Source organism: Leiobunum rupestre, chromosome 6, assembly GCF_980474605.1.
Source record: "Leiobunum rupestre chromosome 6, qqLeiRupe1.1.hap1, whole genome shotgun sequence".
NCBI classification, from domain to species: Eukaryota; Metazoa; Arthropoda; class Arachnida; order Opiliones; family Sclerosomatidae; genus Leiobunum; species Leiobunum rupestre.
Genome location: NC_143389.1, coordinates 44470254 through 44493017, shown reverse-complemented (window position 1 = coordinate 44493017; position 22764 = coordinate 44470254). Strand labels below are relative to the sequence as shown.

At 40.6% G+C, this 22764-nt stretch overlaps 1 protein-coding gene across 2 annotated transcripts in view; it reads left to right on the top strand.

Annotated features, from left to right (window-relative positions):
• The first annotated feature begins 10408 nt into the window (after nucleotides 1-10408).
• The window catches only part of GABA-B-R2 (gamma-aminobutyric acid type B receptor subunit 2), a 132213-nt gene continuing 119857 nt past the window's right edge, over nucleotides 10409-22764 (top strand). For both annotated transcript variants that reach the window (XM_090177691.1, XM_090177690.1), the window contains exon 1: nucleotides 10409-11651. In XM_090177691.1, coding sequence (XP_090033817.1) covers nucleotides 11292-11651 — 360 coding nt within the window. In that variant the 5' untranslated portion in view covers nucleotides 10409-11291. The remainder of the gene's footprint in view (nucleotides 11652-22764) is intronic.

Sequence of the window (22764 nt, the reverse complement as noted above, 5' to 3'; positions counted from 1 at the left end):
TAACGAATTGAAAGTTTGAAGAAAATAGGAATTTAGTTCGTAAATAAAATCCTTTTATAGTACTTTGAAGGACTCTCAATACATTTTGAACTTGAATAAAATTAAAAACAATAATCTAAGATACCCTTTAGAGTTAAATTCCTTTAGAGTTTATCAGTAAAACCACTTACTATAAGTATTTTTTCAATCCTTATACCTATATTTACATATTGGAATTGTTATAAAAGGTTCTTTTAAACGTAACTTAGTACATTAATTAAGTATTTTTAATTTACCGTAATTAAAATATAGGTAAGTGGTTTTTATCGTACTTTTATACCTATATTTTCATATTGGAATTGTTACGCATACGCGGTTCCTATTTAATATTGGAATATTTATAGTAATAAAAGGTAACTATTGTAGAAAATAAAAGATATTTTAATTAAAACATTTCTTAATTTCTTTATTGTCTAAAAATATTTACAATATTTACAAATTTTTATATTGTTTAACTTATTTCATTTTTAAAAATGTAATTGCTTGACTTAAATAAAGCGTGAAAATTATTAGTTTCAAAATGATATTTACAAATCTTATCCACACAAATTTCATTTAATTTTAATTTTTGTGTGTTTATAGTATATCTTTCTGACTATATTTGTGTATAAGAATTGTATTTTACCGTATTTAAAATATAGTCAAGTTGTTTTTATCATATTTTATACCTATATTTACATATTGGAATTGTTACAAAAGGTTCTTTTAAACGTAACTTAGTACATTAATTAAGTATTTTAAAATATTTCAATATCAGAATTGGATTTTGTTGCATTAAAAGTAGAGTTTAGATGTTTTTGCAGTATTTTTCTATGCATTTGCATATCTGAAATATATTATAGTATCTTTCCGACTATATTTGTGTATAAGAATTGTATTTTACCGTATTTAAAATATAGGTAAGTTGTTTTATCGTATTTTTATACCTATATTTACATATTGAAATTGTTACAAAAGGTTCTTTTAAACGTAACTTATTACTTGCTTGACTTAAATAAAGCGCGAAAATTATTAGTTTCAAAATTATATTTACAAATCTTATCCACACAAATTTTATTTTCATTTTTGTGTTTTTATAGTATCTTTCCGACTATATTTGTGCATAAGAATTGTATTTTACCGTATTAAAATATAGGTTGAAGTGAGCTAATCGAGAGCTTTTTATTTTCATTAACACCTCACACGTCTTGCAACCAAAAATGGACCAAAATGGACCTAAAGTACACTATCAATCCATAATGTTTTCATTTAAATTCAAATTAACCGCGTCTCAATCCGCGCACGAGAAAACCGCGCCCCAGGTAATCCGCGCACGCGCGCGTGTTTTAAATTCAAATTAATCGCGCCTCCCGGGTAATCCGCACACGCGCGCTATCTCCCGCCCAGGTTATAACTTTTTACATTATTTCAACTTATTCCGTACGATAAAACGCGATAAGAAATATATACGTTCAAGTACCGAGTGTCACTCGTGATAAGCGGAGATAAAGAAACAAGCTGGTCTGAACACAATATGTTGATATACGAAAAAACTAATAGTCGCGAAAAATACCCTAAATACTTTGACTTTTCAACGATTTTACCCCAATTTAACCCCTAAAATCCCGGATCCCGATCCCCAACCTGAACCTGAACCTGGGATCGGAGTGTCGACCTTACTTTCCCTCTACTTGTGGGTAGTGGTGATTGATCCACTTGAAGATACCGGACCACCTTGGTGAAGATTTCAGAAGTAACTTAAGTGGTAAAAGGATGTTTTCCCAAGAGACCATGTTACCACGCTGATATTTAACCTGAACTCCAATGATTTTGAAGATAAAGTTAGGTTAGGTTTAGTTTAGAGGTGGGGTGGCGGAGTGGTTAGCACTTTCGCCTCGCAGCAAGAGGAGCCGGGTTCGATCCCAGCTTGTGGCACTGGGTGAAAACTCGGAACAACTCCTTCTGCGTTGAGTTTGCAAGTTCTCTCCCCACTGGTTTAAGGGGTTTTCCCCCGAGCTCTTCGGTTTCCCCTCCCATAAAAACTTGTTGAGGTTAACGGTAATAGTTAGGGTAGGGAGCTGTTGGCTCGATCGCGTGGCATGCAGGGCTTGCCACCACCCTCCTACGCGTTGTAACCCGGCCACCTGAATTAATGGCTTCAAAAGTCGCATGATGACTTAGGCCTAAGGTGGTGCCTTGGGTATTAGCCTAGCTGATGATGATGATTTTTTAATTATTTTTTTAAATTAGGAAATGAAATGGATTCTAGTTAATTTGATTAAGAAAACAAACCTCAGCCATATTCGGCTTACTGGTTATTTTTACTTAACACAATGGTTACTTAAACTTTTAAAGAACCAATTTCAAAAATAAAAGTACTAAAACTTAATGCCTAATCATTTAACCGACAACAACGGCGCCATTTGGTCAAAATTTAACGTGAACGCTCCAGCTTCTCTAGGAAACTAAGTCGGATATTGACTTCAGCGACGCCAAGTTTGTTCGCATGGAACATAAAATTAGCCGTGATTTTCCTATTCCCAGTATTAACGCGTGCTTTTTAAGGCCTAAACGGTGACTCCCCTTTGGATTCTTGGTTCATGGTCTGAGTTCGTGCTTTCCCGCGTTCTTAAGTTCTTAAGTTCGTTTATTGCAAAACAAAAGGTCGAAGACCCATCACGTTAAGACAGCGGAGAAAAATATATTCAGGAGTAGAGGAACTCTATACCACGGAGGGTAAAGGCAATACACATTAATTAATTATAGAGTCCTAGGAACACAGTAAGCTCTTTGCGGAACTGTTTGGGGTTCGGCAGTGACTTTAGAAAGTCTGAGAGGGAGGTCCAGTCACGAATTGAAGAATTGAGGAAGGAGTGCCGTCGAACAGAGATGCGGAAACCAGGGAGGATGTGGGTCGCGGATTTAGTACTTATTATTCTCTATTAAGCTAGTTTAATTCAAAAGGATGTCCCCTACACTTTAAACTGACCATATTTAATTATAATCTCCTTAGCTAACTCGAGCGAGCTCCCGGGCCAATTATTTCTTTGATGTGGTCCTTTTACTGATTTGGCTCCTTCATCCTCTTAAAGAGAAAGTTGCAAATAGCTTTTCGGAACTACTTAAAGTGTTGGTTGCACGAAATTTTAGCTATGGCTAATTAATGGTTCATTAGAAAGAGCAAACATTTTATAGCAAGTACAGAAAATTTCATCAAAATCAGTTAAGTGGTCTTTGAATTATTATAAAAAGAAGTCGAAATGGTGGAAATCGAGTTTTTCGACGAATTTCCAGACTTCTCGGCACCCATGACGTCAGAAAATGCGAAGCGTATCATTGGCTAATTGTCTGTAATACATTTCTTTACATCTGGGATTAAAAGCAGGTTGATTTAACACCCAGGAAAAAGTCCTACGCAGTAGTAATTGAAATAAGCATACACAAGCCTACGTAGTAGAAAAACGATATGAAACCGAAGGCTCCTTGGAAATTCTTCTTAAAACGTCGATAATAAGCCTAATATTATGATTAAAAACCTCTGGTTTGAAAACTTCTACAAGTAAACCGAATCCCTCCACTTCAGTTCCTTCTATTTTAGGAATAAAACTACAGCTTTGATTTGCCCCAAATTGCTCGTGCTACGGAGGAGAAAATTCGCCGAAAATTTCAGGATTTTGGGGAGCGAAAAAGGTCAGTTTCGGACTCAAAGTTAACACACTTAGGCTTGGAAATTTGTTTCGACAATGAAATTTTTGGAAAGAGAACGTCCTGGGCTTCAAAACAAGCCCGCATTAATTCGTTTTTATTACTATCGATTTTTCGTGCAACCAACACTTTAATATTTTATCGTTCATTTGATGATGGGTTTACGAAAATGTTACTCTCTTGATGAATTACCGTCGCTAAGTTTATTTAAGATTAAAATGAAATTTACGTGCAGCGCCCCGCGGCGGCTTTTATTTTGAACGATAATTTTATCGCGCCTAGTTTGTGACGTCATGTAGTATGGTTCTGTCTGAATTTTTCGACTGCATCTGGTAGAATATATAGTCCGCACTATCTATGTAATATGCTAACTAGATAATATGGCGATGCCAATTTAGCGCGCGCTCTACAGGATAAGCGTGAGCGCGTGTTTTTAAAACCATGTAAGCACCCACGTACAAAATTCAGAAATATAATCCCATAATTCTATAAGCTATTTTTTCGGATTTGACCACGGAATCAGTAGCATCTACATTTTGTATGCAAGCCTAAACTCTATGTTGGGGATAGCGACCAATGAGAAATAGCGTGTAGTCATTGACGTCAATCACCACGCTTAAATGCAAATTGTTTTGGCGTTCTATACTTATTATTTCTAATTAACTACGAAGTGGAACGCAACGAAACTTTATAATTGGGTATTTTAAACGTTAGCGCTTCGTCAGAAGTAAATGAACCGAATTGATCGAAATAGCGCTCAGAATCGGAGGGCGTTTTCCTTATGAAAATGATGAGAAAATCGAGTCAAATAAAAGCTAATTTCCATCCCCGTCTTTTGACGCGATAAATTGCTCTTGGGAATTGTGGGTATAGCTATTTCTATGTATAAAAACAAAAACATTTTTTCGACCTAGAAGCGCGCAAAATTTCAAATTCGAGGTCAAAATGTAACTTCACAAGGAAAAAGCCTCCAACATCCCCTGTAGCAAATTAGAGTCGGGCCGACGTCGGCAAATGGTACTAAACACTAAAGTCGGCTGACCTTTGGATTTAGGGGCGAAATGTCCTAGGGGTAAAAGGGCCGGCCGACAACAAAACGTCGACTCTTTACCGCCTTTTAATAGACCTAAGAACCGACTCCGAAACGACGTTGGGCCGATTTTATATTAATGCTTATTTCCGACCCAAATCTGATCTAATTAAAGATGCCGTGTTTTTCGAATACAAATAAGTTTGAAGAAAAAATGAAAGTGAATAAAAAATTATCTCAGAAAATCATCAAATAGTCAGAAAATAATTAAAATATCCCCTTTTACTAAATACATATGGTCTGTTTTATAAAGTTAATGTCGAATCCAATAATTAAATGTAAGGTATATTTTAAGTCGGTAACCATAAATAGTCCCAAAAAAGGATTTACGGTTTTAGTGTCGAAAACGTTCGGACGTGTTTAGGTCGGCATTTGGTCGTCGACTATAAAGCGACCTTTCAACCATACCCCGACCCTAAAATGACTTCATGTGCTGCAAGGGATGGGGAGTATAGCAGTCTGATAACTTTGGTCCATTTACTTTTATCTTCGTTTAATAACAAAATTATGGTGGTAACGAATAATTTGCAACTTGCTCTTTAATGGAAACTCGTGATACCCGACACGGAAACTGTAGAAAAGCCTACAATCTGTATGACATTTCCATGGGAAAACCTTTCAATGAGACCTTGTTTCACACTGAACATACAAATTAGGTGAAAAATATTCGCCATTCCGAAACCGTTCAAACCAAACGTCACCAAAACGTCCTGGGCAGTTCAGAACTTGTTGTACGAGTAGTCTGAAATTCCATACTAAAAGCACGAATTGACTAGTCCAAAAATCTATTGGTTAATCTTAAAATTCATTTTGTGCGTGAAAATATGTTAGTATATAAAAGCAGATAAATTGGCCTACTATACCTCACAACGTAAAGGTACTGAAACTCTCAAAAATGTCAATTCTGCACGTTTTTCAAATCAGATTCAGTCACCGTTTACTTTCTATAAACTTGATGACGCTTTTTTCGCCACGGAGTTAGAAATTACATAATTTACGTCATATCCTTTGAACTAGATTTCATTAAAGAAAATGCTTTTTGGCATACTCATTAGTAGATTATGTCAAAGATTTTCAGCAGCTGATATCCTTTTATGTTTACAGTTGTGTGCAATAAAGGAAAATATACTAACGACCAAGGAACGAGGATGTGTAAGGAGTATGGGCAGACGCAGCTCCTGAGGGGATGCCAAAAAATAGTTCTATTTATCAAGAGATTGCAATATTTTATTAATTATCTCGCCAGAAATCATTACAGCTTACTTACGTATTATGGTGGCTGCTGAAATAAATTAATATTATTAAAAAACCAAGACCTTGGTCCATCCCAAAATGTTTGTCGGTAGCCGCACCTTCAAATGGGTTACAAGCGCCACTACAATCGCCTCTTCTATTCTACATCGAAAACCATCTACTAATACCGGCTACGTCTTGTTTTTATGTAAATAGCTTAAGTTACTCCTAGCTTTTGTTCACGAGATTTTTTTTAATCCACTTAAATATATAATTTTATATTTAGTTTCATGAAAAGAGACAATGGTTGGCGATCCATTCCTAGGGTAATTGCCGAGGCATCACGTTAGGCTCAAGTCATCTAGCGAGTTTTAACGCGTATAAAATAGGTGGCCGGGTTACAATGCGTAGGGAGGTGGTGGCAAGCCCTTCATGCCACGTGAGCTAACAGTTCCCTACACTAATTATTACCTTTAACCTCAACAAGTTTTTATGGAAAAAGGAAACCGAACAACTTGGGGGAAAAAACCCTTTAATTAGAGAGGAGAAAAACTTGCAAACTCAACGAGGAAGGAGTTGTTCCGATTTTAACCCAGTGCCACAAGCTGGAATCGAACCCGGCTTCTCTCGCTGCGAGGCGAAAGTGCTAACTATACTCTTCAATGCTTATTTCGAATAAGCCAACAAATTATTTTAATTATTCTCAATCAATCGATACTTTATATCTTTACTCTATTCGTTTCGGATGGTTCAATTCGTGAGTGTTTCAAGATAAAAGCGCGAGGAGGCTGACTTTTCTCAAGGTTAATTTCAAAGGCTTTCGCGGAGTACGCGTTATAATTTTATCATTCGGTAGACCGTGCCTTTGAATGATTTATTGAGCGTGCCTTAGTATAAAAAGACGCCTAATAAAGACATCCATTTAGTGTTGCTTTCTTACTTTCGAGGCGACGGGTCTTGGACGTCAAGTTGTTCGCTAAAGTTCCTCTCATCCCCGAGAAGCGATACGGCCGGAATGTCACTTGGTCACTGGAACTAATATTGCGTAAATATTGGTCGCTCCGAGGGGAAGAAGAGGTGTCGGCCCAATATGTAGCCCTCAATATCTGCCCCCTTTCAGCGATCGTCGGCCTCGTCCTTTTCCCAGCGGTTTTTAATATCGATGTAGAGAAAGGTGGTTTGCGGGGACGGCCGAGAGAGAGACGTGTCAGTTTTCTTGTCAATAATGCGCCGTTATACGAGAAAGTTGGGCGCCCACCAACCCTAATTGAAGCCTAGACGTCCTCCTCCCAGACGTTGCTAGCGCGACGATAGTGCCGTCCTCCGCGGATGCCCCGTTTCGAATAGCGGCATCGCTCTTATCACGGCGGAATGGCCGATTTTGACAGGCCGCGGATGCCCGCCCGTGTTTCGCCGTCTTTTCACGCCTTGGATATTACGAGAAGAATACCCCCTTTTCTCTAAACCGGACTGTAACTCCGGGATTAATACTGCCTTAATCCTTTCCCCAGTTGCCGCTCTATTCTGGGATTCGAGCGTCATCATCATTAAGGCTCGTTCGAGATCAATTCCATTTTATCTCCATCCTCTCTTCCGTCACTATGGTAACGGAACCATACCGCCGCCATTTAAGATTCTGAAAAAAAAAATATATAATGGGCCCAATTTAAAAAAAAAAATAAATAGACCTCCTCCTTCTTCATGATGGAAAACTTTAATTTCGTTAGATATTTATTTATATTTATTTCTAAGTTTCAAGATACGTACTGACATTTCCTTAATTCCCTTTGCAAGTTATCTTTGTATTCGTTCTTATTCTTATAATAAAGTAGCTTTATAAGCGAACGTACGGTGACGAATGAAATCGAATCTCGGGACTATCAAACTTCGGGGAATCAACGTTGGTCAATACAGGTACACCCTAACTCCACCCGAATCCTAGTTAATTTTGCAGGCGGAAATGGAGTCGAATTACCAAGGATTTCTCTTAGTTGAAGCGTTATAACGTCGCTCGTAATACATGTTCACCTCCTATACAAAACGAAGACATTGTTATAATTTATAATTTAAGCGGCTTGTTTAAATATAGCCGTCTTGATATTGTCGAAACCGGCGCCGAAATCCGCTCTCATTTATCGTTCGCGCACCTTGAAAATTGAATATTCTGGAACGCGGCTTCGCTGATAAGAAAATCCGGCTCATGTCGGAACATTTGAATAATATATCAGGCCCCGGGACTACTATTTCGGATGCAAAGTGGACGGTGATAGAGCTCGGACACGTTATTGGCTAATTAGCGGAATATTGAATGCGGCTAAGAGACACGGAGAAATATTGGATTAGGAGCGCGTCTTGATATTATGGATTATTGAACTGTAAATGATTAATTAAGGATAATGTATTAAAGTTGGGGGAAATCGAGATCACTAATGAATTCCCACGATGACAGTGATGGAAAGGGGAGGGCCTAAGTATGCAGCGCCTCTTACCTATACTCTACATAGATGTCGCCACCCGTCAGTGTCGGATCAGGCTCCGTCGAGGGTGGAAGTATAATAACGAGGAGTCTCTTCTCCATCTTCGTTCTGATTCGTGTCTAAATGTTAATAGCGACTATAAAGGAGAGATTGGAAGTAAATAGGCTCGTCTTTAAATTGGCTCTTTGGGTTGGGTTCGGGCGGGACGCGCTATTCTACGTCGCGTACGTTTGTTAAATTTTGTTTTCCTATATTATGCCGGAGCCGCCGAATTGAAGTGTATCAGAGTGGGCGGCGGATCGATATCGGGGGTGGGCGACTTTTGTTGTTGTTGGGCTTCTTCGGAGCGTGCCTCATCTCGCGAGGATGAGTGCCGATGAAGAGAAGAAGGAAGGGACGCGTGTTCGATGACCTTTTTCTTTTCGATATTGTTATCCGATGGCCTACCTTAGTCGCGTTTTAAAACTCACTCTCCGACTTTAATGAAATGACAGGTACGAGCGACTATACTCCGTACTCGACTCGAATGTCAAGTGGTTCCTTTGTTCGCCGCCGTTGGCAGCCAAGCGCTACGATCGTTATTTTCGATTCCACGGATCCTCTCATCCTAGCTCTCTCTCTCTCTCTCATCTTCGTCTCCATCCTTCAAGTCGATTCGTCGTCGTCTCTCTCCCCTTTTCTCGTCCCGAACGGCGGATCTGTCCTTTCGGCGCGTGAGAGACCGGCCCATCGAACGGGCCGAGCCCGGGGTGTGACGGGGGCTCGTCCCCTTTCCAACTCTCCTCTGTCCTCGCGTATAGCGTATATGTAAATTTAGCCAATTTTGGAAAAGCGGATGAATGAAAGCGGGGATGTTTTCCCATCCGCTTTTATTTGGCGAGTGGACGCCGGCGACGTGTATCGGGAAAACAAAGCGAGCCGGCCACTCGAGATGCGACTCGAAGTCCGACGCGTAGAGGACAGCGTTGGTCGAACCTTTAACCCACTTCTAAGGCGCTACTCTCGTCGATTGATTGGATTAAATACTTAAAAGGTTGGGCCCCTTAAATTACTCTAGAGTAGGGCCGGACTGTACGAGACCCTCGAGACGCGATCCTAACAAAGTTTTGTTTTTGGTCGGCGCCTACACGAAGCGGCCCGTGTTTGAAGTGTTTCCCTCCGGAAACAAAGTGTTCGGAATACTTTATATACTTTAGATATTTTAGGCCCAAGAAGGAGACTTTTTGCGTTTGGCTAGAGACGCCTTTACCTCCACGTTTCGTCCTCTCTGCTAATTGAAATCAATGTTGACAAAAGCGCTATAAGCAAGAAGGGGGGGGGGGTTATGATGGGGAGGCGGCCAGTCATACGTAACCGATTTATCGCGTAACGCGGGGATGGATCGATTTGAATATCGATTATTGGAAGCGATCGCGTCTTTCTATACACGAAGGCCACCCTTCGTAGCTAAAAGAGGGAAACGGAGAAACGGGTCCCCGGGAAATTGGGGACATAACGCGGCCGCCCCGCGAAGCACCTCCGGATAAAAAGGCGGGTTATTAATAATATAGCGAAATTGTTACGCTAAATAATTAATGAAAACGCGGAAAAATTATCGACTGCGACGGTACCCAATCCTGGCCGCGGTGTATATCGAAGATAGAGAGCGCGGAGATAGAGTCTAACGAATTGATGAATCCCGGGCGGAACGTAAAGACGGGGGGGGGGGGGGGACCGGGAGCCGCAGCCTGCCTGGCGTATTACCAAAGATGGAGAATAAGGGGATGAGCGGGGAGAGCTTGCCACGAGCCGACTTCACCCCAGCCTCGGCTTCGGCGGTTCGGTGCCCGTTGAGGTCGGTCTGAATTATAGATTGAGGGGTGGGAACGGGCGGCCTCCGCTCGGTGCTGCCACCCTGTCAAAGAGCGGCGAAAGCGGGAAGCTGTCGACTCTCCTTCCCCTGGATTCGTTGATTCCGTTCGAGGCGCGTCGAAGGTGAGGCTGCTGCGGCTCGGGGAAGCGGCGAGTCGGATTTTAAAGTTACTTCACGCGCTGCGCCGACGGACTCTCTTTTCGCTCTCTCTGGCATCTCTCCTCGTCCGTCTCCGTATCTCGCATTCTCTCTTTTTCAATCAGCGCGAAAGAAAACGAAAGCAACTTTTTCTCATCCCGAGGAAAGGATCACGACGCGGTTCGTATCAATCTCGAAATCGCCATCCCAACTATCCCCGTCGTAAATACCCCCAAAATTGCGAGTTGCAGCGGCACCAAAGCCCGTTAAAAGTAATCTTTGGTAATTATCTCCCTTTTAATGACGCGGGACAATTAAAATTCGTGTGGGGAAAAAGTAAATCAACGCGACAAAATTTTCTTTCACTAACTTTATCTAGAAACGATTTCCGGCGTTGGAGAGAGGATCGAGTGCGTTCGAGAAATATTTCGATGTTACCGTCGCCGGCCAAACCGAGCCTACGAAATAACTTTGGTGGAGCCGAGTGGGGAGAAGATGAATCAAATTGGACAGTCACGGACGCACGAACGGGACGAGTCGCGACGGAGTGGACCAGTCGGGAGACTGACCACTGAACAATCGGCGTCAAAATTGACTAGACTAGCTACCGGTGGCCGGTCGGGATTTGAAAGACGGTCTAACTAATTTCGCGTTATTTTCGTCGACGTTTTGCTATTTCGGAAAAATCGGTTATTTTTCCATTAGAATGGGGAATATCTAATAGTCGCGATAATTTTTAGTTTTGTAAAAAGATTATAAATAGCGATTTAATTTAAAAATGACGCGTTTATCGGATAGTCGAGTCGCGGCGCGGTTATTGGTCATTTCGTTGGTCATTTTCGGGTCGGTTATCGGGTCCGAAGACGACGATACGTTGGTGGACAGAGACACTGACCCCTTGAACTTGGACAGTTTGTCGGATATCCAGATCCCCTCGCTGGAGGACGAGAGCGAGCTGGATATGGGCGACCCCGCCGACATTTACGTGGGGGGTTTCTTCCCCACCTCGCCCAATTTAACGGAAGGCAGCATCGGAAGAGGCGTCATTCCCGCAGTCAACCTGGCTCTGGAACACATCAACCAGAGCCCACACATACTGCGGGATTACCGACTCAACATCCACTGGAACAATACCGAGGTATTGCTTCCTCTCTCATTCTATCTCTCTTTGTGTGTATCAACTTTCATCTTTTACCGTTTCTTCTCCTTCTATCTTTATTACTCTATTTTTGAAGCACCCTTATTCCCTTTATCTTTACGAAATTATTGCGCTGTTTTTTAAAGATTTTACTGGATCCCGTTTATACTTTACCAACTATACCCTTTTTAAAACTTTATTCCCCTTTTCTATTTTTTAAACTCATGGATAATGCGGATTTTTTGATAACTTTTTACAAATTCTAATCGTTTCATTTTAACATCCGTAATATATTTATACCATCTTTTATGGATATATTTTTAAATGTTTTGCATTGGGATAATCGTTTTGTCTTTCAACTTTGTTCCCGTATATGATGTTCCTGTTTTAAAACTTTTTTTATTAACCTAAATAATTTTGGGTAAGAATTTGGTTTAAATTTTATATCATTTTCTTTTAGTCACCTTTTACTACGTTTTCCCTAAATTTCAGATACCGCTCATCCATAATTAATATAGAATTAAGTATCATTTATTAAGGTTTTTACGGTTTTGCGAAAAATAAGAACGAGTTTCTAAAAATAGCTTTCCACGATACCGCGCGACTTTGAAATAGAAATTTTTGGGGGCATTTTCCGCTACGACTCTCTAAATCGTAGGCCATAACTGGCGACTTAAGACTCGCCTTTAACGCCTTTCTCGTAAAACGAAGACTACTCGAAGCAGAATCGAGACTGCGTGTGTGCGAGCTAGATCCTTATACCGCGTATAGAATACGCGTTCGTGATAAAACTCACTTTGAGGCGACCAACGCTGCCAGAGGGACAATCGCGTGCGATTTAGATAGTTTTCCTACAGGCGCGTGATCCGCGTACCAACATTTTTTACCGCGTCCACCATTCTATACTGAGCTTTTTGGCCGCCATCGAGGCTCGCCGAAATTGTATAGGTCGATTGGGCCGAAACAAACCCTTTTCTCGTAGGTATTTACCTTTTCCGTAAGCGGAAAATAGGAGCGCCCGACTTTTGAAGACTATCTACGCTAGACTCTACCTTAATTATTTAATTAAGCTAAAACTTAAACCCCCGTATGGTCTAGGTATTTCGCGGTACTAAACTGTTCTGGCAATTTCTGGCCCATTCGGAAAGCGAGTTTAAGTTATACGTATACGCGTAATAACGGAAATCTATTCTCCCCCCCCCCCGTTTAGGATCGTAGACGTATGTGGAGTATTACTTTGGAGCTATGTTAAGTACCGTGGCCCTAGTTAATTAAGGGATGTAGTGGCGAGTTTCGGGTAATTACTCGACTCCGATACTCTTAATGATTGGGGAGGAGGTTTGAATCGGTTAATGGTGAGCCCTTTGACCTTACGAGCTTGTACTCTTGACCTACTGGCCCGACGCTTATTAATAGAGTATTTCGGTTAATTTTATTCAAAGTATTTATTCGGAACTCTTTCGTAAAATTTTCTCGTTGAGGCGAAATCGCTGACGTTTGACGTATAATAACGACTTCTTAAAGTATATACCGCTATTATAGGTAGTTAAATCGCGTTCTGACCTTTGAGATCTGTAAACACTTGTATTTGAGTCGTATTAGCTTGCCTAGAATAGTTTGAATCAATCTCTTTACCGGTAGTCAAAATCCAGATTCTGTGACCGGAATAAAATATTCCCGTTTTTGACAGTATAGTCGAGACGAAACCTCTATTTTAAAATGCTCTTAATCTATATTTTACTCGGTATTTACGTATGAAACTAACTGGCGCGGGCACGTAGATCGAGTAGGTAGATTTCCATTTTATAATTCACTTTTAACTCGTTTTGGTCCGTTTCCCCGCATTTATTTTGGGCCGAACATTTGGCGTGTTGGCTTAGAAAAAGGTAAAAAGTAAAAAAATGCGCCATCAAAAGTCCTTTATAACGCTCCAGTTTGCTCTAGGTCTTTCTTTTATAGACACGTTCGCACTCTAGATCGCTTGGCGTTTGCCGTAAATACTTATCGCGTTCATAGCCTTTGACCCAGGAACGCGCGAAGACGCGTTGGTACGGCTAGATCGGTGACGTTGGGAAGTTGCAACGGGCTGTTCGGGCTTAACCCAAGCCGGCCAAAAATATTACGTATGCTAATGAAAATTGATCCGGGGTATCAAGATAAGCGAGCAGGGCCGAGAAAAAATTGTTTTCCCAGCTAAAAAGTCGGGAAACGTTGCCTGCCAGGTCAAAATGTTATTAATAAATAGCGCAGAAAAATGTCCAAATTAGATTATCCAACGGTTCTTTCCTCGCAATATCTTCAAGCGTTGGGAATTTTCTTTTGACAAGAAGAGATAAATTGGTTTACCCTTTTCGAATAGAAGTCTTTCCCTCAATGCTCACGGTGTAATCTCTTCATTTTACTCATTACTGAGATAGTTTTCAGAGGTAATTTTAATGTTTATATTACTCTTATTTAAAATAAGCATTATTTAAACTGTGTGGCACTAAATAAGAATTTAGTTTATGGATAGCCCAGTGATAGCCGCTTAGTTCTAATGTTTCTATGGGACCTATTTATGGTTAAAATTATAAAATATCAATTAAAAAAAAACCAGGAAAACTGCTCCTTAATAAGCTCGGATAATTAATTATTGCACTATTTCGTTAAAAAGAATAATACTCTCAGTATACACTGACCACCAAAATTGGTATTATCGAAGTAATTATACGATGGGACATTCTTAGTTGACAGTGAGGAACTGAGGACGCCGTCGTGGTAGTGTCTGTAAAGGCTGGGTTGGAAGAAACTAGCCGCGGGAGAAATCAATCGATGTTGTATTAAAAATCTTTTCGGACCTCATTCCTTTTTTTTCTTTGTTGAAAATGAAAGAAAAAAGTAACAAAGGAAAAAGAAATAAAAAATTTGGCTGTTGTCCAAAAAACTGTTCATAAATACTGTTCAGTTTAATTAAAACGCTTTGCTCTCATCTTATCTTCTTTTTTCGTACGAAGAAAAAATTAAATTTTAGATTCGTTAATGATAAAAAATTCGGCTCTCTCTAATTAAAGCTCTCGCAAAAGGAAAATACGACGGTTTTAATAATAACGAGAACGTGGTAGATTCTTCATTTCTATACCCATTCAGGTCTATTTTTGACCTACCAACGCCTGTAGAACTGTTCTAGTAGCAATACAATAATGTAAAGGAAGAAGTCGACTACCAGGGGTCGTCGCGCTGACGTAAATTTCTATTTAAATTTGAGGAATACGGCGTACAATTTATTCTTAATTGAAATTGTTTTATAACGTTAAGTAAAGTAACCAAAACGCGCTATTCTCTATCGGTTTTCCCCTCGTAAGAAGTAACGCTTCCCTTTACAAACAAAGTTGAAATCTAGCGAGCTGCTGACCTAACTTCCGGATACGGAGAAAGGAGAAGAGATTGAAGGGGGCGAGGTATACGACCCTCAATCATGTTGTTGCTTTCGCGCTATTCGTTTTACTTTTTCATCACTGGCGCGCGAGAAGTAAAAGTGTCTGTTGCTAAAATAGTTTTCAGAGATTTTGATTTTCCGCTATTTTTTTTTTCTTTATCCCTTGTTCCACAAAACAGAAAGCCCCCTTTCATTCTCTCTCTTCGCAGAACTCTCGTTTTCTAATCGATTTAGAGAGTGAAGGAAAAGTGGGTGCCGCGGAGTAAAACTAGTAATGTTCGCCTCGCTCTCTCTCGGTTTTTTTTTGTATTTTTAGCGGGGCAGCCATTCCACTTCGGCAGCCAGCGTCACTCTTGGATCTTTTAGGAACTCCGGGCGAACGGAGGAGGGGAGAATAATAGATAGAAAATATCTCGTTCGATTTCTAACATAATAGGTTCTCGCGTTGTGTTTACAATAACGCCGCGTTTTATCAAAAGAACCCGAACCCGGCGTTAACGACAGAAAGAAACCGCTCGTTCATATACGTGGCATATTTATCCGTGAAAGGGATTGTCGGAATGTTTTCGACCGCGGAGGGATATATGTCTGTCGATACGATGATATATGTTATTACAGGAATCCATACCTCTACTTGGAATCCTTATCCTGGCGTATCGCGCATGGTAAGATCACACTGACGGCTTTAGCCCCGCCTACGAGAGAAAAAATCCCTCTGCACGCGCTCCCCTCTCACCTAGTTGTTTGTTAAGTTAACATAGTGACGTCAAAAAAAATCGTCAGCCACATCGAGACGAAAATTTGCCGCGATAGGCATTCCAAGTAGCGTTATGGATTCCTAGTTTTTACTATAAGCTACAAATGTTTTTTTTTACGCCAAATTATACTTTCCCTTTGATCGATATTACGTGGCAGGTATAAATGCCGTTATCATAATTTGGTCCATAGGGCCGGTAGGCAATTTAATTTAGCGCGTTTCTGTCCGAAATGTCAGTCATCTTTCGGGCGCTACAATCTGCGCCTCCCTTCCGGCTCGTTCGTCCTCCTCAGTTTTCCATTGTAGTGTTTTATCTTTGGCGTCGATATGACTCCCGGTTATAGATGACTATATTTATTTCCTCTTTCATACAGCCCCTTGCCTCTATATTATCTCCCCACTTCGGACGAAACTTTTCTGTTTGCGCCGATCCAACTTGTCAAACGAGACTCGGAACCGAACGCGCGCTTCTTAACCAGCCTCGCTGCTTGCTAGATAGTCTTCGGTCGCCACTCCTGAACTCCTAAAACGCGGTCTAGATATACACGCGAAACTAACGCGTTACGGAGGCGCGGGGAACGCGTGTAGGGCCTTTGACGCGCCATCCTCTCCTTTCAGTTTATTCGCCTTTTATCTCTCAATACTGGCGACGGGAGCCACGAACTGTGTTTGAGTTATATTAGCCAGTACGCGTAGGATGCTAATGAAAGGCGGCCGCGGGCGAACCCCAAACCCGTCTCTTTAGCATCTTGTTTGAGAAAGTTTTTCGCCCGCATTTACTAAGTTGACGATAAAATATGGATTATTTATATATTCCTACGTGGTTGCGAGATTTCCCAGAATATTTGGTATATTGGGACCACTTGTAAAATTTGTTCGTCTTTATATCAGGGTAAGTAAAGAATTGTCCAACGCCGGGGCTCTACTTAAGAGGGTTCGTTATAGGAGTGTGGTACAAGTACTCTCTTTTACTCGTTAACACGTTGAAAGTATAGCGAAGCCCTGTTTGAGTAAAGCAAACGATAGATAAAGACATTCATAAAACTAGCCAAAAAGTAAACTTTACAAAACCCTCTTCGTGAAACAGATTCGTTAACCTAATGTAGTACGATTTTTCGGTAATCAAATATTTGTCGAAAAACTTTTCCATTTTTCGATGGCAGTTTAAAGCAGCCGTCTCATTGCTCACGGTATAAAGTCCATACACGGGTAAACGCGAAAAAAGGCAAATGATCAAAAGTGGAGTAGGGCAGGAAACCTCCGCGTCTCCGTAGCAATTTATATTGATCTTTATATATATATAAATATGAAAATAAATAAAAAATACAAAAAATTCAAGATGGCGGTTTTTTCGATCTCTATTCCCGTTCGATCCAGTCGAGAGAAAAAAGACACCCTTTCCAAATATCGAAATGGACGGAGTGAAATACAAGTATGGCGGATGTCGTAGCGAATAAAGGGGGCCAAAGGGAATAGAAATCCAAATTCTGATTTTGGGGGATGGGGCGCGTTATACGAGAGCGTCGGTCGCGTGATAGAATACATTATCGGAGACTGTCGGAGGTTAATCGGTTATCGATACCCCCCCCCCGCAGTATTCCTCAGAGGCCCCTCTGGTACCCCGTCTAGAGGGTCCCTTCCTGGTCCTTTACCACTGACGATGTCCGATTCGATCAACTTCCCCCCCTGCAACCCCCTTCTGTCTTCTCGCCCTTTTATCGGCAGCATTTTTTCGCCGCGATTAGGCTTTTGTGTTCCGCCGGGTCCTTTAGTACAGGAAAACACTGTTATTATCCTTTTGCCCTCCCTTCAATCGCAATCCCAGACCTCTCTTCATCCCGACTCTTATCTGATAGCTTTCTCCGAGTGGTATGCCACGGTAAAGTTTGCGTTGATACAAATGAGCGGTATAGACTTATTTTGGTCACCTATTTCTCCCCCTCGTCTCATTCCGTTTTCATTGATCGATTTACTTTACCTCCCCTCCTTCGTCCACGCTTAATGCTTTTAATTAGGTAATTTTGATGGTGTAGAATATTGGGACGGTTATGATATTCTTTTGGGTAATTAAGCTTAAATTCATTTCCCGGGGGGCCGGCGGAGATTTCGCCCCAGAGGAGAGTTGGACGTAATGTATTTTGAACACGTATTTTTTGCCGGTAATAAATGGGCGATGTGGAATTTATTGGCGACGCGTGATTTTTCGTCCGAGCCCAACACGCGACGCTATTAACAATTAAGATTTGATTTGTTTTCGCTCTTTTAAAAAACGACTTATCCCGCCTCCCCTAATGAAGTCGTTAAAACGCGCGTGTATGGCGTGGTTTGTAAGGCCGTTTTTTTTTCAAATACGAAATCTTTGACCAACGTCTTCATCACTCGTAAGATATAATTTGTGCTTATTGAGATTATGTTTTTGCGGTAATTATAGTTCGTCGGTAGCATTCGCGATTTAATTCCGAAGAAACAAAGGGAGGGGTTGATAAACGCGGTTGTTGCAGCGGGCGGCTGGCTCAACTCTTTTCCCATTTTCTTCCGGAAAGGGGTATAATCGAAGCTTGGCTCGCGAACGCTACAAAAGGCAGCAGCACCGATTCCCTCTTTTTCTGTCGCCATTAACTGCCCTAATCGCGCTTTGACCTTACGCTTTACTCGTTGGCGCTCTCCACGAGGTATTCTTCCCCAAGCCAGCTTGAAAGTTAGGGAGAGCGAGGACTGGAGCGCGAAGATAAGGGGGGGGGGGGGGGGTCGGGCAATTACGTCGCTGGCGCCATCTTTTTCCCCCTGAATCGGATAACCGATGCGTGGTTTTAATTATGAAATTAATTAGTTTCTTCCGTCTCCCGCGCGTCAGGTCAAAAACTGATTCCGTCGGTCGGTTTGGCGGCGCTGTTTTGAGCCCTTTTAACCGGGAAACTCTCCAAAGACAACGGCCTCCAGCTAGAGTGCCCTACTTCCTCCACGTCTCTCTCTCTATCCAAAATCACACTGTAGCCTAGCCTCGAGAAATTAATTTCCTTTATTACTAAGCCTCCCACACTCTCTACTACGCGCCATTTTGGCTGCGCTTAGGCGCGCAAAAAATTTATTATCCGAAAAATGAATTTAGAAACGAAAGACTTTTCTTTGATTGGACTTTTCCGTAAAAGATAACTCATTTTATAACGATATTTAATTACGTATCTTTCTAATTTGTATATTAAGCTCCAATTTAATAAATATTTATTTTTTAACCAAGGAATAATAGCCGTCATGTATTTCTAATAATCTTAAAGCATTTTTAATACCCTTTGACTGCTACTCTTTTTAAAAGTAATAAAATTAGCGGATAGTATCTAAAGCGAGAAACTTTTTATTTTCTGGCCCCGCGAAGTTCGAGTCAGTGAATCAAGCGGTAATGGAGCCGTGTTCTATCTCTCCTAATGTTTTCCGCAAACTCTCTTTCTCTCTCTCTCTCTCTAGTAAACAAGATTGGTCTCCCTCTGGGCGATACCTCCTCTCCTCTTTTTTAGTGTTTCTTTGGTGGATGGGTAAAGCAGAAATCTGTCGAATTTTATTTAGTTGGCGCTCGGCATCAGTATCGCACCCAACCTTTAAAAGGGTTTCGTTGGATAGGTGATTAAAGTTCTCTTCGGGGAGAGCCTCTTTTTCCCCTTCCGGCCAGAATCGACTTCTAATTTTAGGGCTTTCCTCTACCCCCCGCCCGATAGCTGGGCTAAGCCCCCCCCCCCGCTCCATTTCGCTCCGGTCCTTCGCCAAACTTCGGCACTTCAAAAAGCAAGCCCCATTCCTCCGCGAATGAAAATTGATTCCCAGAGATTCTACAGCATCCACCAGAGACCGTGAGAGGTCAATTGATAGTTAGTCAGACGGTACACGAGGGTCATATTAGCCGTTATCCGAGTTTCACGTTACCTTGGATGGCGAGAAAAAAAATATATCTCTCTTTTATATAAGATTCTATAAGGGAGCGCCAAAAAAAGGGGGGGGGGTTACTTGGTTCAAAGTTTTTGGAGAATGTTTCGGGCTGATGTTTGACGCGGTGTTGGCATTTTTGGTCATCAACGCTTCTTCTTTCTCGGTCTTTCTCTGCCATCTTTAAGGATTTTAGCCGCCATCCCAGCCTCCTTTCCCACACACACGCGCTGTTTTTTCATCTTCTCCGCATCCTGCAGTGTTGGACTTCGACCCCTTCTCCTTATTTTCCACTTTTTAGCCGCGCCTGCACCTTAAAAAGGACGCTGTCCCCCCCCAGCTTTCTTTCCCTCGGGAATGTGTCATTGCTATGGTAACCAGCCGTTTTTGACACTCGCCCTTAATAGAGGGAACGTTTTTTAAACCTTACATTTTTTCTATACCATCTTGGAGGCTTTTGTAATAGGATTTATATTTTTGGGAACTAAATTATATCGCCGAAGTTTGGTAATTTTCGGAACAGAACTTATTAAGAAAAAACCTTTTAAAAGTACAAAAACACGTTAATCTTTTTATAAATTTTTAGCATCTTAACATTAAGACAGTATTCGAAGGAGAACTAAAAAATATCTTTCTTTCCTACGGGATAATAGAATTTCATTTGCCTCATTAATATATAAATAGCCTCGGAATGCAATCTTATTTTATTTTCCACCCGAAGACGGCGCTAATAGCGTCAAAGTAAAGAAACCCCTTTAGTCCCTTCTCGCCTTTTCGGCGATTCCAAAGAATCTATTATTTTTAATTAACGATAGGAGGGAAAATTAGCCGGCCCACGTTTTTAAGATAAAAAGAAAGAAGAAAGCTGGAAAAAATAATAGTTTTTTCTCTTTCTATTACGAGCAGCTTTTCCCCTCCGTTTCCTCGGGCTATTTTTTCTGTCGTTCCTTCGCAGAAAGATCAGAGTCGGGGATGGCTAGGCCTCCTCGGATGGCGCGTGACTTGGTTGGCCGCTAGTCAATTAGGCCTAATTACCTGAGGAACGCCGTGGATTACGGCGAAGAAAACATTTACGGCTCCAGCGGAAGGAATTCGAAAAAGCTCGCCATCTCCGAATTGTTTGCGGCGAAGGACTTTGCTGATATATATATAGCGATACCGGCGAACAAAAAGGCCCGCCCTTTAATCCCTTCGCTTTCCACCTTATTTCGGAATATTAACGGACGGACAGACTCTTCGATCCCGCTAGCCGTATTTAGGGTACTTTTTACTACTAGGATGGTAAGTCCAGAGATGGAGATTTGTTAGCGAGAAAAGGGACTTACATCGAACGCCATCGCATTTTGGCCGCAAACTCTTTATGAAGCGGTACGAGTTTAGTTCGCTTTCTCGAAGAAATCTTTTCGGCCTCCAGGTGAGGGGGGGGGGGGCGTGGGCGGTGAAAGAGAACGTGATATTCGGCGCGGAAAACGAATTGAGATATTTGCGGGGAAAGTTCTTTTCTCGGGGCTCGGTCTCCCTTTTACTTTCCCGTATTCTAATTGGCGACGGTGTCCATCGTGCTATTTTTATCGAAGAGTCTCGTTCTTAATTTAATTGCTTTCTTCGCGAAGGTGTTAATTTCCCCACTCCATTTGAGCGCTTTCGTATAACTAATGGTTTCTTTAGTATATTAGTTTCCATCGCGAAGTGAGTCGAGGCACTCTCGAGTCCGATGATTTTAAGCCTCCTTTAAAAATAGTAATATACTTTGGTTTCATAGGGCTATTTTCGAGTTAACCTTTTCTAAAAAGGTCTAGATGATAGAGAGTTTTAGAATCTGTAGAAATTTACAAACGCGAAACGCGAACGTATGACAATTTTAATGATTTCGCTTCAAAACTCGATAGGTCAAATATTTAGAGAAAATATTTGAAATAAACAACCTGTGTTGTTTTAATTCTAAACAATTGATTAACAAAATTATAAATAATAATAATAATAAATAAATTTCTAAACAATTGATTAACAAAATTATTAACGTGCGTTATTTTAATTCTAAACAAAATTATAATAAATAATAATAATAAATAAATTTCTAAACAATTGATTAACAAAATTATTAACGTGCGTTATTTTAATTCTAAACAATTGATTAACAAAATTATAATAAATAATAATAATAAATAAATTTCTAAACAATTGATTAACAAAATTTATAATAAATGATAATAATAAATAAATTTCTAAACAATTGATTAACAAAATTTATAATAAATGATAATAATAAATAAATTTCTAAACAATTAATTAACAAAATTAGGACTAATAAATTGTTCAAACTTTTTAAAATTCTTTTCCGCGTTTTTTCTTATTATTAAAATTAACTTTATCGCTATTTATTCTTTGGATAATTAAAATTAATTTGTAATAAACTAACTTGAATATAAAAATAGTTACGCAATTTTGATGATTGGGTGGCGTAGTGGTTAGCACTTTCGCCTCAAAGCAAGAGGATCCGGGTTTGATCCCAGCTTGTGGCACTGGGTGAAAACTCGGAACCACTCCTTCCGCGTTGAGTTTGCAAGTTCTCTCCCCACTGGTTTAAGGGGTTTTCCCCCGAGCTCTTCGGTTTCCCCTTCCATAAAAACTTGTTGAGGTTAAAGGTAATAGTTAGTGTAGGGAGCTGTTGGCTCGATCGCGTGGCATGCAGGGCTTGCCACCACCCTCCAACGCATTGTAACCCGGCCACCTGAATTAATGGCTTCAAAAGTCGCTTGATGACTTAGGCCGAAGGTGGTGCCTTGGGTATTAGCCTAGCTGATTGATAATTATGAATAATAATAAATAACAATCTATATTAAACATTCAAGTTTCCAAAAATTGAAAGAAGCGGCTTCTTTAAGAGTATTATTGTTGTTAAGTAGATATAAAGCAGCTAATAATTTGATGTCTCTTTGCTCAAAGAATTTTTAGCGTGCAAATGTTTTTGAAAACTGGAATTTTATATTTTCCCCTTCTAAGAATCCCTTTATAAAAAATACTCA